General features: G+C 41.8%; 1 protein-coding gene across 6 annotated transcripts in view; it reads left to right on the top strand.

Annotated features, from left to right (window-relative positions):
* Positions 1 to 554: 554 nt before the first annotated feature.
* The window catches only part of mrpl37 (mitochondrial ribosomal protein L37), a 77,367-nt gene continuing 62,245 nt past the window's right edge, over positions 555 to 15,676 (top strand). For 2 of the 6 annotated variants that reach the window (XM_061796475.1, XM_061796476.1), the window contains exons 1-2: positions 558 to 1,082; positions 13,535 to 13,712. In XM_061796475.1, coding sequence (XP_061652459.1) covers positions 707 to 1,082; positions 13,535 to 13,712 — 554 coding nt within the window. In that variant the 5' untranslated portion in view covers positions 558 to 706. Of the gene's footprint in view, positions 1,083 to 1,121; positions 2,920 to 13,534; positions 13,713 to 15,676 lie in introns of those variants that run through there. The other 4 variants (XM_061796478.1, XM_061796472.1, XM_061796473.1 and 1 more) reach the window with 4 other exon arrangements.

Here is a 15,676-nt window from a genome sequence, read left to right on the forward strand (position 1 = left end):
TAAGTGTGAAAACTACATGTCAGCCGCAAAACAGGATGTTTTGTCCCAAGAAGAGATAATGCTGTGACCTTGGATCCACCCTGCTCAAGCTTTAAACACCGCCCTGAACACTGTATATAATCTCGCACTGAACGCTGAGAAAGCGCACATTTGAGCACATTTTGTGCAGATGCAGCCTTTGCCTGTAGAACATTTGTACCCAGAATATTCTGCAATAAAAGATCTTAAAGAAGTTCATTTCCAGTCTATTCGGACTCCAACATTCTCATATATATATATATATATATATATATATATATATATATATATATATATATATATATATATATATATATATATATATATATATATATATATATATATTGCTTGCTAGCATTTGCTTTGGCGTTGACAAAACAAACGAGCAAGTTATGTCTTAATTTCAGTGTGTATGGATTGCCGTTTGTGGGAACGTCGACCTCCCCAACATGGCCACCACGTAGCCACCTACGTCAATCGAGGGGCTCCAGCGCGCTGGAGTACCTAAGTGTTCATATCTATGAGACTGGCTCTTCGAATTCCAACGACTCATCCCGAGTACTTCCGGTTCATCTCGCTCGGATAGGATCGGAAAGGAAAATTGCTTTGCAAAAACGAGAATCGGAAAAGGTGCAGCAGCATCAGCGGTGTGGTCGTTTCTTTCCTGAGAGGCAACAAAGTATCAGGAATGTCAATATATCCGGAAGTGACTGTGGCAGCAGCGGCTTTGCTCTCTTTTCGACACTTCAGCAAGTTGAGCTGGCTCTCTGTACATGGAGCGAGAAACCTCCTCCAGGCCCGACGTTTGTGTGTTGGTCGGCTTTCTGCGGGGAAGGCTCCGAGTGTAAAGGAGTCCAAAGAAAAAGTGGCTATCCCAGGACTTGATACGGTCACTTATGGAGAAAAGATGCACTTTGTCCCGTGGCTAGCTAAACCCGTTTGGCCACAGTGGGAACGGGACTACAAGGACCCCAAGCATTTCAGATCCCCTCCAAGTCAAGAGATGCCCTTGTATCAAGAGACACCATGTTATGTGTTTAACCAGAGGACCAGTGCACTGGAAGGTATCGTCACGTCAAATTTCATTATTACCTTAGATTTTTAACATCTTTAAGAAAAGGTTACCACACGGGAAAACGTCAGGCTATTTCTCGGTATGTTACAAAAATGTTCAAAATGGCTGTCTATCAAAATAGACGATATCATTGGATAAAGGAGTGATAAACAAATAAAATGAGCCCTATTTTGTAAAACTTGGGTAAGCATTTTATTGTGTCGCAAACCGGCCTAAATGTTCTTACCCAGAAATCAATGTAAATAATTCGTGGGCAAAACCTTTATTGTTTGGTAGATAAATGCCTGTATGTTAGTCTTGATAGTTGAAATGGAGGTGTTTTCAGATTTTTCGATGGTGTCTGCTCGAGCTATCTCATTTTCCGGGTCAAACTGTCAGAATTTAACAGCGAACAAGAATAATAGTAGTGAATCACGTGACCTCCATATAGTTTTCCATCATGTCCGAATCCTATGAAGTAGTCTTCTTTTCCTTTCGGCTTGTCCCGTTAGGGGTCGCCACAGCGCGTCATCCTTTTCCATGTAAGCCTATCTCCTGCATCCTCCTCTCGAACACCAATTGCCCTCATGTCTTCCCTCACGACATCCATCAACCTTCTCTTTGGTCTTCCTCTAGCTCTCTTGCCTGGCAGCTCCATCCTCAACATCTTTCTACCAATATACTCATTATTTCTCCTGTGGACGTGTCCAAAGCATCGAAGTCTGCTCTCTCTAACTTTGTCTCCAAAACATCGAACCTTGGCTGTCCCTCTGATGAGCTCATTTCTAATTTTATCCAACCTGGTCACTCCGAGAGCGAACCTCAACATCTTCATTTCTGCCACCTCCAGCTCTGCTTCAGGTGGTTTCTTGAGTGCCACTGTCTCTAATCTGTACATCATGGCTGGCCTCACCACTGTTTTATAAACTTTGCCCTTCATCCTAGCAGAGACTCTTCTGTCACATAACACACCTGACACCTTCCTCCACCCGTTCCAACCTGCTTGGACCCATTTCTTCACTTCACTTCACTTCCACATTGCTCTGGACGGTTGACTAGTTTATTTGTAGCCTTATCGTGTGTCTTTTGACGTCGTACTGTAAATATCTGACCGCCAATAAAGTTATTAAAAAAAAAACATGTCGGTGGTGTGGGACAAACAACACGTAATACCTGCATCAGACGACAAGACTAATTTGGTCTTTCACGATTGCAAATATGCCAAATGGCACAGAGACAAGCCTCAAAACGTATAGAACAAAATCATTTGGAGTGATGAGACCAAAATTTAACTTTTTGGCCACATTTGGAGAGGAGTCAACAAGGCCTATGATGAAAGGTACACCATTCCTACTGTGAAACATGGAGGTGGATCGCTGATGTTTTGGGGATGCGTGAGCGACAAAGGCACGGGAAAAGGCACGGGAAACTCTGTCAAAATTGATGGCAAAATGTATAGAGCATGTTATGAAAAAAAATACGAGAGGAAAATTTGCACTCATCAGCCCGGAAGGTGCGCATGGGACATACTTGGATATTCCAACATGATAGTGATCCAAAACACAAACCCAAGTCGACCTGTCATTGGCTACAGCAGAATAAAGTGAAGGTTCTGGAGTGGTCATCTCAGTCTCCTGACCTCAATATCATTGAGCCACTCTGGGAAGATCTCAAGTGTGCAATTCATACAAGACAGCCCAAGAATTTACAGGAACTGGAGGCCTTTTGCCAAGGAGAATGGGTAGCTTTACCATCAGAGAAAATAAAGAGCTTCATCCACAACTACCACAAAAGACTCCAAGCTGTCATTGATGTTAAAGGAGCAAGACACGGTATTAAAAGCTGGGGTATGTAAACTTTTGATCAGGGTCATTTTTGTAGTTTCTGTTGACACTATGATTTCAAAAGAGTAAACACAGTTGTTTGATAATAAATGGCTTCACCCAAGCACTGACCATGAGTGAAAGAGAGGTTTTTGTTATCATTCATATTCTCAGAAAAATGGCCAAGAAATCATAAATTCTGACAGGGTATGTAAACTGATGAGCACAACTGTATGTCAGACTGCTGCAATAAAATCTTGTATTCTGATACCACCGCATCCCGTCTTTTACGATCACTGGGCTTTATCTTGTCAGCTCAAACGTGACCGGATACACTCGTTACCATGGTGACGACAACAACAATGGATCGCACAGAATGTATTATTTGAACAAAATGGGGAGAAACGCGTAGTGGTGGTCACCGGTGCTCAGGAGAGGACTTTCATTCAAGGATTGCATGAGGTATGGTCACGTACTTTTAATACGTTATGGTTTGCAAGCAGGCAACAAAACGTTATGTTGCATAGCAAGCAAGTGCTAGCACTAATGGTTATATGTAAACATGCTTGCGTTCTGTTGAATCATGCTCTAAAGTTTCGGTGTGTGTGAAGAAATTAAATTACAACAAAGTAATTTAATTGCAGTAAGTTAGCACCATTATTTCTGTCATGTCATGTTGGTTTGACCTGACTGATTAGAATACACTCAGTATACAGTACACAAGTATATACGGAAAATGAACAAGTCATTTAAATAGACACATTGCTCCATGTATCAGTTTTTTTAAGTCTCTGATTGGCCCCAAAAATCCAGATCGTGTAAAGCCTAGTTTTGGACATACTTTACGAAAAGGTGATTATGATTCTGATGCACAACGTCACATGTTGATCTCTGACGGCCGGTGCACAAGTGTGTACACATCAGAATAAAGAATCAGTTACTATGCACAAGCAATGCATGTACAGCTTTCCTGAATATCCAGTTGAATTTACTTTGCAGTCACTTTATTACATATACCCTACACTCATGGTTTAATTATGACATAGTGCCATACTGCCATGAATCTACCATAAATGTGAAATGAGCATAAATGTTAAATAACATACATTCAACAAACCACTAGTTACATAAACACACAAACAAAGATGGACATATTTAATCCTGTAATAATTAGACTTTACACCGATTTTATTGGGCTTATCGGTATCGGCCAATTCGGCGGAACACACAGAGCCTAAAACTGAATGTGGGGACTTTGAATGTTTTGACTATGACAGGAAAATCTAGGGAGTTGGTTGGCATGATGATTAGGAGAACGTTAGATATATTGTGCGTCCAGGAAAGCAGGTTGAAAGGCAGTAAGGCTGGAAGCTTAGGGGCAGGGTTCAAATTATTGTACTATTATTTTTAAGGAAGAGTGAGCTAAGAAGAGCTAAGATCTACAAGAGCAGTGGTAGAAGCACGCAGGTGGATTACATATTTGTGCAGATGATGTAATGATTACATTGTAATCTGAAGGAGGTTACTGACTGTAAAATAGTGATTGGGGAGAGTGCAGCTAGACAGCATAGGATGGTGGTGTGTAAGATGACTCTGGTGGTGGGGAGGAAGATTAAGAAGACAAAGTCAGAGCTGCGAACCATGTGGTGGAAGCTGAGAAAGGGAGAGTGTTGTGCGGCTTTACTAGAAGAGGTGAGACAGGCTCTCGGTGGACAGGAGGAGCTTCCAGAAGAGTGCACCACTACAGCCAAGGTGATCAGAGAAACAGGCAGGAGAATCTTGGTGTATCTTCTGGTCAGAAAATGGAGGAGACTTGGTAGTGGAACCTTAAAGTACAGGAAATCATAGAAGGAAAGAGACGAGCTAAGAAGTGGGACGCTGAGAGGACTGAGGAGAGGAGAAAGGAATACATGGAGATGCGATGTAGGGTGAAGGTAGAGGTGGCAAAGGCCAAACAAGAGGCATATGATGACATGTATGCCTGGTTGTACACTAAAGAAGGAGAAAAAGACCATACTGGTTGGCCAGACCGAGGGATGGTGATGGGAAGGATGTGCAGCAGATTCAGATGATTAAGGATAGACATGGAAATGTGTTGAAAACTTTGAGTTGATGAATGAAGAAAATCAGAGCGAAAGAAGAGTAGAAGAGGCAAGTGTGGTGTACTAGAAAATAGCAGTGATTTGTAAGGGGGAAGTTAGGCACTAAAGAGGATGAAAAATGCAAAGGCAGTTGGTCCTGATGAAATTCCTGTGAAGGCATGGAAGCGTCTGGGAGAGGGGGCTGTGGAAGTTTTGACCAGCTTGTTCAACATAATTATTGCGGTTGAGAAGAGGCCTGAGGAATGAAGGAAAAGTATGCTGGTGCCCATTTTTAAGAACAAGGGTGATGTGGAGAGCTGTGGGAACTATAGAGGAATAAAGTTGATGAGCCACACAATGAAGTTATGGGAAAGAGTAGGGGACTCAGGACAGTGGTGAGTGTGGTAAGGAAGTGAAGAAACAAGTCCAAGCAGCTTGGAATGGGTGGGGGAAGGTGTCAGTTGTGTTATGTGACAGAAGAGTCTCTGGTAGGGTGAAGGGCAAAGTTTACAAGACAGTGGTGAGGCCAGCCATGATGTACGGATTAAAGACACTGGCACTGAAGAGACAACAGGAAGCAGAGCTGGAGGTGGCAGAAATGAAGATGTTGAGGTTCTCTCTACGAGTGACCAGGTTGGATATATTTAGAAATGAGCTCATCAGGGATGACCGGGGTTAGATGTTTCGGAGACAAAGTTAGCGAGAGCAGACTTCGATGGTTTAGAGATGTACAGAGGAGAGAGCGTGAGTGTGTGTGTGTGTTCCTGAGTTCCTTGTCAGAGGTTTCAAACGGAACGCCCTCATAAGTCTGATATCACACTCAGAAAGTCGGACATTTCTCACGACCCCGAGTTGGTTTTCAAAGATGGCTATCCCGAGTGTAAACAGTAAGTACACGCTTGTGTAATAATCCATTTCTTATCACTTCTGAATAGTTTTTGTCACACTAAATCAACCGAATACATAGTTATTGGTTGATTTATGGCATAGGTGTCAAACTGAAGGCCCGGGGGCCAGATGCGGCACGCCACATTTTATGTGGGCCGAAAAAGCAAATCATGCTCGTCAACTGATTTTTGCTAAAATCTGTACCCAAATTCCAAATTGTCATAAACAATAATGTTGAGATATTGCATTTTTCCGTTACCAAACCCTTGTTCTCCAGTAACTTAAACAATACTTGAACAAACTATTATCCTTGTCTTCTGTTTTCAAAACTAGTTATCCCTCAATTTGTTGTGTAATGGTAATAATATGTTTTGGTGATTAAGCATTTATATGGTTTCACTGTTCTAACGGCTCTCTGAGGGAAATCATAACTACAATGCGGCCCGAGACACCCCTGATTTATGGTATTATTGCTGTAGTGCAACCTTTCTCATGTGGTATATGCGAGCTTCAAGTCCAGCCCGTGGTAACAATGGCCAACACTAGCGGTGGCTTCGTGCTAGAAATCTCGTTTTCGCTTATGTTTTCGCAACTATGTGGAGAATGTTTAAAAGTAAATTATTGTGTAGTAGTAAATGGCGTCTGGACTAGGGATGCACATTCTGAACATTGTTTTAAATAGGCTTCACACGATCAGGATTTTGGGGCCGATCATCAAAAAATGATAACCAATCACCGATCCGATCACAAGATGGAGCAATGTGTATCTGCAAAAATATTCTCTATTCAGGTCATGTATTCCAATCAGTCAGTTCAAACCAACATTACAACATGACAGAAATAATGGGTGCTATCAAACTGTAATTAAATTTTAATTAAATTACTTAACACACACCGAAACTTTAGATCATGATTTGACAGAACGCCGGCATGTTTACGTACAACCGTTAGTGCTAGCACTAGCTTGCTAGGCTACATAACGTTTTGTTGCCTGCTTGCGAGCGGTATCGTATTAAAAGTATGTGAACATACCTCAAACAATCCTTGAATGAAAGTCGTCTCCCGAGCACTGGTGACCACCAGCTTACGTTTCCCCCCCATTTTGTTCTTATAATACACACGACGCGATCCATTGTTGTTGTTGTCGTCGTCATGGTAACGAGTGTATCCAGTCGCATTTGAGTTGACAAGATAAAGCCCAGTGATCGTAAAACACGGGATGCGGTGGTATTGGAATACAAGATTTTATTGCAGTAGTCTGACATAGTGCAATCGTGAAAGACCAAATTTCTCGTTGTCTGATCTAGGCGTGTTGTCTGTGTCAGGCGTGTTGTCTGTTTCACTCCGCTGACGTTTTTTTTTTTTTTTTTTAAATAACTTTTTTGGCAGTCACATATTTACAGTACTATGTCAAAAGACACGCGACAAGGCTAAAAATAAACTATCTTTTGGATTCAAATATAGTGTACACGATTTTGACGCAGTGTAAATGTCTTTTGCGGAGCCGATCAATGATGTCATTGATCGCATCAGCAAATTATGACATGAAAGCTGATCAGCATAAAATGCAACTTATCGACCAGTACCGATCAAGCCGATCAGATCGGTGTAAAGTCTAGTTTTAAATGATCAATCGTTATTCAACGACCATAGCATAGCCCTTATCTAGATATAACAGAATTTATCATTCAATTTTTATTCCAAAATATTTGTGATACAAAAAATTACTTTGGGAAATTGCTGTAATGTAAACATTTTCCACCTCCACAGTTTATGTTGACAATGGCGCACTAGCTGGGACTAGGACACTTTTTCCTGGATCCTTTGTTCTAAAGAACACACGATGCAGCTGCAAACTACATCAGCACGACTGCATGCGCCACTCTGGTGAAGCTAGTTATGTCTGAAGACAAGCACATCACAACAGGTTAAAAAAAAAAAGGAAAAGTAACACAAGCTTTAATACAACGCTTGATAGCCAGTTATTCATGTATCTTGGAGGAGAATGCTCCCTGCATCCCTTCAGCATCTCCTGCCATCCTTGCAAATGAAGGCTTTACTATTTGGATGTTTCTGACAGATGTCCGACGCACCCGTGCAGATCTTGTGTAGAATAAAAAGCCGGCATTATGATCATCACCATTGCATGGATCCAGGTGTTCAGCAGATCTCGTTGGCGCATCCACTTGTACTTCACCTTGAAAATGTTTCAGGAAAGACAGGGAATATGAATTAAGAGATGAGACAAATTTTAGGATCCAAAAATGTAGAACCACAATAGTAATAATAATTAAAAAAATCTGCATTTCAAATAATGGAGTGAGACTAATGAACAGATGAGTGTGCAGTTGAAGCAATGTGCAAACATTAACAAGTGTAAAAACAAATTCAGTGGTGTGAAAGTGTTTGCCCCCTTGCTGATTTTTTTTTGTGCATGTTTGTCACACTTAAATCTTTGCCATCATCAAACAAATATTTAATTTCTAGAACATCTATATAGTACTAAAGTAGAATAAGAAATATTAATGTTTACAATCCTTATTCCTGTATACGGTAATACAATAATACAAATGATCAGTAACACTTCAATGTTTCCGATCATCAAACAAATTTAAATGTTAGTCAAAGACAACACAGGTAAACATAAAATGCAGTTTTTAAATGAAGGTTTTTATCATTAAGGGAGAAAAAAATCCAAACCTACATGGTCCTGTATGAAAAAGCGATTCTCTCCTCAACCTAATAAGTGGCTGGACCACCCTTAGTAGCATCAACTGCAATCAGGCATTTGCGATAACTTGCAATGAGTCTTTTACAGCGCAGTGGAGGAATTTTGGCCCACTCATCTTTGCAGAATTGTTGTAATTCAGCCACATTGGAGAGTTTTTGAGCGTAAACCGCCTTGTCTCTGTTGTGTGAATCTACGTGTTGCACATGGAGCAAGGCTGTAGAGTATTGGACGGAGCAAACACCGGGCAAGAGTGTACCGGTCTGCCGGCATTCCATGAGCCCCCGAGCAGCAAATGACACAGCCTTCAAAATCTGTCAATTGTCAATGACAATTTATCCAGTGTGGAAAAACTATCGTGTCCATTTTATTTATCGAAAGATAAGTCGATATAGTAATTATTGTGACCAGGCCAAGTAATGATTACATTTAAAAAAGACTGAATATTTTTTATCCTATTACATCTTCTTCTTTTCCTTTCGGCTTGTCCCTTCAGGGGTCGCCACAGCGCGTCATCCTTTTCCATGTAAGCCTATCTCCTGCATCCTCCTCTCAAACACCAACTGCCCTCATGTCTTCCCTCACGACATCCATCAACCTTCTCTTTGGTCTTCCTCTAGCTCTCTTGCCTGGCAACTCCATCCTCATCATCCTTCTACCAATATACTCACTATTTCTCCTCTGGATGTGTCAAAACCATCGAAGTCTGCTCTCTAACTTTGTCTCCGAAACATCGAACCTTGGCTGTCCCTCTGATGAGCTCATTTCTAATTTTATCCAACCTGGTAACTCCGAGAGTGAACCTCAACATCTTCAATTCCGCCACCTCCAGCTGTGGTCCCTGTTGTCTTCAGTGCCACTGTCTCTAATCCGTACATCATGGCTGGCCTCACCACTGTTTTATAAACTTTGGCCTTCATCCTAGCAGAGACTCTTCTGTCACATAAGACACCTGACACCTTCCTCCACCCGTTCCAACCTGCTTGGACCCGTTTTTTCATTTCCTGGCCACACTCACCATTGTTCTGGACGGTTGACCCTAAGTATTTAAGGTCCTCCACCCTTGCTATCTCTTCTCCCTGTAGCTTCACTCTTCCCCCACCACCCCTCTCATTCATGCACATATATTCTGTCTTAGTTTGGCTAATCTTCATTCCTCTGCTTTGCAGTGCATGCCTCCATCTTTCTAACTGTTCCTCCACCTGTTCCCTGCTTTCACTGCAGATCACAATGTCATCTGCAAACATCATGGTCCACGGGGATTCCAGTCTAACCTCATATGTCAGCCTATCCATCACCACTGCAAACACGCTCACGTCTGATCCCTTATGCAGTCCCACCTCCACCTTAAATTCGTCTGTCACACCTACAGCACACCTCACCACTGTTCTGTTGCCCTCATACATGTCCTGTATTATTCTAACATACTTCTTTGCCACTCCAGACTTCCGCATGCTTTACCACAGTTCCTCTCTGGGTACTCTGTCATAGGCTTTCTCTAGATCTACAAAAACACAATGTTGCTCCTTCTGACCTTCTCTGTACTTTTCCATCAACATCCTCAAGGCAAATAATGCATCTGTGGTACTCTTTCTAGGCATGAAACCATACTGTTGCTCGCAAATACTCACTTCTGTCCTGAGTCTAGCCTCCACTACTCTTTCCCATAACTTCATTGTGTGGCTCATCAACTTTATTCCTCTATAGTTCCCACAGCTCTGCACATCACCCTTGTTCTTAAAAATGGACACCAGCACACTTTTCCTCTATTCCTCAGGCATCTTCTCACGTGCTAGAATTCTATTGAACAAGCTGGTCTAAAACTCCACAGCCACCTCTCCTAGATGCTTCCATACCTCCACAGGAATGTCATCAGGACCAACTGCCTTTCCATTTTCCGTCCTCTTTAATGCCTTTCTAACTTCCCCCTTACTAATCATTGCCTCTTCCTGGTCCACCACACTTGCCTCTTCTACTCTCTTTTCTCTCTTATTTTCCTCATTCATCATCAACTCGAAGTATTCTTTCCATCTATCTAGTACACTACTGGCACCAGTAAACATATTTCCATCTCTATCCTTAATCACCCTAACCTGCTGCACATCCTTCCCATCTCTATCCCTCTGTCTGGCCAACCTGTATCGATCATTTTCTCCTTCTTTAGTGTCCAACCTGGCATACATGTAATCGTTTGCCTCTTTTTTGGCCTATGCCACCTCTACCTTTGCCCTATGTCGCATCTCAATGTATTCCTTTCGCCTCGCCTCGGTCCTCTCAGTGTCCCACTTCTTCTTAGCTAACCTTTTTCCTTGTATGATTTCCTGTACTGTGGGGCTCCACCACCAAGTCTCCTGCTCTCCTTTCCTGCCAGAAGATACACCAAGTACCGAGAGCCTGTCTCACCTCTTCTCGAAAAGCTGCACAATACTCCTGTCTCAGCTTCCACCACATGGTTCTCTGCTCTGTCTTTGTCTTCCTAATCTTCCTCCCCACCACCAGAGTCATCTTACACACCACATCCTACGCTGTCTAGCCACACTCTCCTATACCACTACCTTACAGTCGGTAACGTCCTTCAGATTACATCGTCTGGACAAGATGTAATCCACCTGGGTGAGTCTACCTCCACTCTTGTAGGTCACCCTATGTTCCTGCCTCTTCTGGAAAAAAGTGTTCACTACAGCCATTTGCATCCTTGTTGCAAAGTCTACCACCATCTGTCCCTCCAAGTTCATTTCCTGGATGCTGTACTTACCCATCACTTCTTCATCACCCCTATTTCCTTCACCAACATGTCCATTACAATTTGCAACAATCACGACTCTTTCTCTGTCTGGGATGCTCAGAACTACTTTGTCTAGCTCCTTCCAGAATTTCTCTTTCACCTCTAGGTCACATCCTACCTGTGGGGTATAGCCACTAATCACATAATACATAACACCCTCAAGTTCAAGTTTCAGCCTCATCACTCAATCTGATACTCTTTTCACCTCCAAGACATTCTTAGCCAACTCTTCTTTTACAATAACCCCGATTCCATTTCTCTTCTAATCTACACCTTGGTAAAATAATTTGAACCCTGCCCCTAAACTTCTAGCCTTCCTGCCTTTCCACCTGGTCTCCTGGACACACAATATATCAACCTTTCTCCTAATCATCATGTCAACCAACTCCTGAGATTTTCCTGTCATAGTCCCAACATTCCGTTCTAGGCTCTGTAGTTTCCTCTTTTCTTTCTGCCGAAGAACCCGCTTTCCACCTCTTCTTCTTCGACCCACAATAGCTGAATTTCCACCGGCGCCCTGCAGGTTGACGACGCCGGTGGCGGACGTTGTTAACCCAGGCCACGACCGATCCGGTATGGAATTCTTTGGATGAACGCTCATATTTGTTTGGCAAAGTTTTAAGCCGGGTGCCCTTCCTGACGCAACCCTCTGCATTTATCCGGGCTTGGAACCGGCCTACAGTTTGCACTGGCTTGTGCCCCCTATAGGGCTGCATTTTTTTTTATCCTATTACATAATATACTGCAGTAACTGTCCTGTGGTAAGTTCTTGATATAATTTACAAAATATGGAATTTCATACAAATTGTTTTGTCATAGTCACAAATGCAATTTTACAAACAATTTCTTCCAGCGTTTCGTTTTTTCGGCCTGGGTTTCTCGTTTTCTTTTTTTTTTTGTTTGGGTGGGGTTGCTCAAGAATTTTCATTTCGGTGAAAAGGGAAAAGTCATTTTTTTCTTTGTGGTGTTTATCAGTGTTAAATTAACCTTGTGCTTTATAATGTAAATCAATTTGGTCCGGTCCGATTGTATTTATAAACTTTAATACAATAAAGATTTTGTCCTATTGAATGTTGACATTAGGGGGAAAAAAATTGTGATATCAAATTTAGGCCATATCACACACCAATCGGTCCTGCCCTTCAATATCTCTGATTGGTTTAGAGACCACGATGGGTTTCATGTATGTCTGCTTTTAAAGTCGCAGAGATTTTTCTTTTTCCTCAAATGGCTGGGCATAGGGGTGCGCCCTTTTATTTTATTTTTTAGGTGGACCACTGAGAAGTTAGGGTGCATGTGCAACCAAGTTGGCCACACTGTCGTGCTGTGGCATTACTGTATGTTTAAGAGTTTAAAAGGTGTTTAAGAGGATAAAAAAGTGTTTATAAGAGTACGATAGTGGTTAATAGGAGTGTGGGGAAGACTAATAACAGTCTGGGGAGGTTCATTCAGTTTTAAAATTTGTATAAATAATTAAAATATGGATAAATAATTAGGCGGCACGGTGGCCGACTGGTTAGAGCGTCAGCCTCACAGTTCTGAGGACCCAGGTTCAATCCTCGGCCCCGTCTGTGTGGAGTTTGCATGTTCTCCCCGTGCCTGCGTGGGTTTTCTCCGGGCACTCCGGTTTCCTCCCACATCCCAAAAACATGCATTAATTGGAGACTCTAAATTGCCCATAGGTGTGACTGTGAGTGCGAATGGTTGGTTGTTTGTTTGTATGTGCCCTGCGATTGGCTGGCAACTAGTTCAGGGTGTACCCCGCCTCCTGCCCGATGACAGCTGGGATAGGCTCCAGCACGCCCGCGACCCTAGTGAGGAGAAGCGGCTCAGAAAATGGATGGATGGATAAATAATAAAAAATATATATATTTCACCTATTGCGGGAGCGGTCTGGAACATATCCCCTGTGATAAACGAGGTTACTGTATTCACTTACATTTTTGAAAAACCAACATCATTTTTGTTCCACTTCACAGTTTTGTGCCACTTTTGTTGGTCTATCACAAATCTCAGCAAAATGCATTCAAGTTTGTGATTCTGAGATGCTAAATGTGAGCAAGTTCAGGGAGAATGAATGAATACTTTTTCAAGGCACCGTATTTTTGAGTGAAAGGGGCAGGAACGTATCATAATGACTTTGTAATCTCCTCTCAGGTGTTCGTCAGGCTCTTTGGTTAACCAAGAGCAAGGCAGTCTCTGGTTTGCCACCTCAGCTTCTATCATTGGCGGAGAGTCCTGCCAATAAAATACCAAATCAGGAAATCCGTGTTCAGAATGCCATCAAACATGCCTGCTTCTGGGACACAACTGAAGAGCAACCAGTAAAATACAGGTACAGGTATTTTGTCATTGTATACCTTAGTATTTGTAGAACAATCTCACTGTAGAAATTGTGGTTAAAATAATGACATAATTCAGCATTTGTTTTGCACATATTTCTGTAGATTTTTACATTTTTCATTTTCATTTATTGCTGAGCTATTGACTTTCACTTAATTATTCAAATATTTGTTGCACAATCACGAGTTGGTGTTCAAATACAACCCCAATTCCAATGAAGTTGGGATGTTGTGTTAAACAAATAAAAACAGAATACAATGATTTGCAAATCATGTTCAACCTATATTTAATTGAATACACTACAAAGACAATATATTTAATGTTCAAACTGATAAACTTGATTGTTTTTAGCAAATAATCATTAACTTAGAATTTTATGGCTGCAACACGTTCCAAAAAAGCTGGGAGAGGGTCATTATTCCCACTATGTTACATCACCTTTTCTTTTAACAACATTCAATAAACGTTTGAGAACTGAGGACACTAATTGTTGAAGCTTTGGAGGTGGAATTCTTTCCCATTCTTGCTTGATGTACAGCTTCAGCTGTTCAACAGTCCGGGGTCTCCGTTGTCGTATTTTACGCTTCATAATGCGCCACACATTTTCAATGGGAGACAGGTCTGGACTGCAAGCAGGCCTGTTTAGTACCCACACTCTTTTACTACAAAGCCACGCTGTTGTAACACGTGCAGAATGTGGTTTGGCATTGTCTTGCTGAAATAAGCAGGGGCGTCCATGAAAAAGACGTTGCTTGGATTCCAGCATATGTTTCTCCAAAACCTGTATGCACCTTTCAGCATTTATGGTGCCTTCACAGATGTGTAAGTTACCCATGCCATTGGCCCTAACACAGCCCCATACCATCACAGATGCTGGCTTTTGAACTTTGCGTCCATAACAGTCCGGATGGTTATTTTCCTCTTTGGCCCGGAGGACACGACGTCCACAATTTCCAAAAACAATTTGAAATATGGACTCGTCGGACCACAGAACACTTTTCCACTTTTCATCAGTCCATCTTAGCTTGGGCCCAGCGGCGTTTCTGGGTGTTGTTGATGAATGGCTTTTGCTTTGCATAGTAGAGTTTCAAGTTGGACTTATGGATGTAGCGCCGTACTATATTTACTGACATTGGTTTTCTGAAGTTCCTGAGCCCATGTGGTGATATCCTTTACACATTGATGTCGGTTTTTGTTGCAGTGCTGCCTGAGGGATCAAAGGTCACAGGCATTCAATGTTGGTTTTCGGCCTTGCCGCTTACAAGCAGTGATTTCTCCAGATTCTCTGAACCTTTTGATGATGATATGGACCGTAGATGATGAAATCCCTAAATTCCTTGCAATTGTACGTTGAGGACCATTGTCCTTAAATTGTTCAACTATTTTCTCACGCACTTGTTCACAAAGGGGTGAACCATGCCCCATATTTGCTTGTGAATGACTGAGCAATTCAGGGAAGCTCCTTTTATACCCAATCATGGCACTCACCAGTTCCCAATTAGCCTGGTCACCTGTGGGATGTTCCAAACAAGTGTTTGATGAGCATTCCTCAACTTTTTCAGTCTTTTTTGCCACCTGTCCCAGCGTTTATGGAACGTGTTGCAGCCATAAAATTCTAAGTTAATGATTTTTTGCTAAAAACAATAAAGTTTATCAGTTTGAACATTAAATATCTTGTCTTTGTAGTGTATTCAATTAAATATAGGTTGAACATGATTTGCAAATCATAGTATTCTGTTTTTATTTTTGCTTAACACAACGTCCCAACTTCATTGGAATTGGGGTTGTATAATGACAAGGCAAATAGCTCGAAAGAGTTTAAGAGCTGATATCTTGCCAATTTCCATGGTTTTCTTGATAATAACCAAAATCATAATTAATAATCCAATAAAACTATTCTTCGGGTAATATACCTTGAGTAGTACCATGAAGGCATTTAAATAAGAAATTGAAGAA

The sequence above is a fragment of the Phyllopteryx taeniolatus genome, chromosome 14, assembly GCF_024500385.1.
Source record: "Phyllopteryx taeniolatus isolate TA_2022b chromosome 14, UOR_Ptae_1.2, whole genome shotgun sequence".
Taxonomy (NCBI): Eukaryota; Metazoa; Chordata; class Actinopteri; order Syngnathiformes; family Syngnathidae; genus Phyllopteryx; species Phyllopteryx taeniolatus.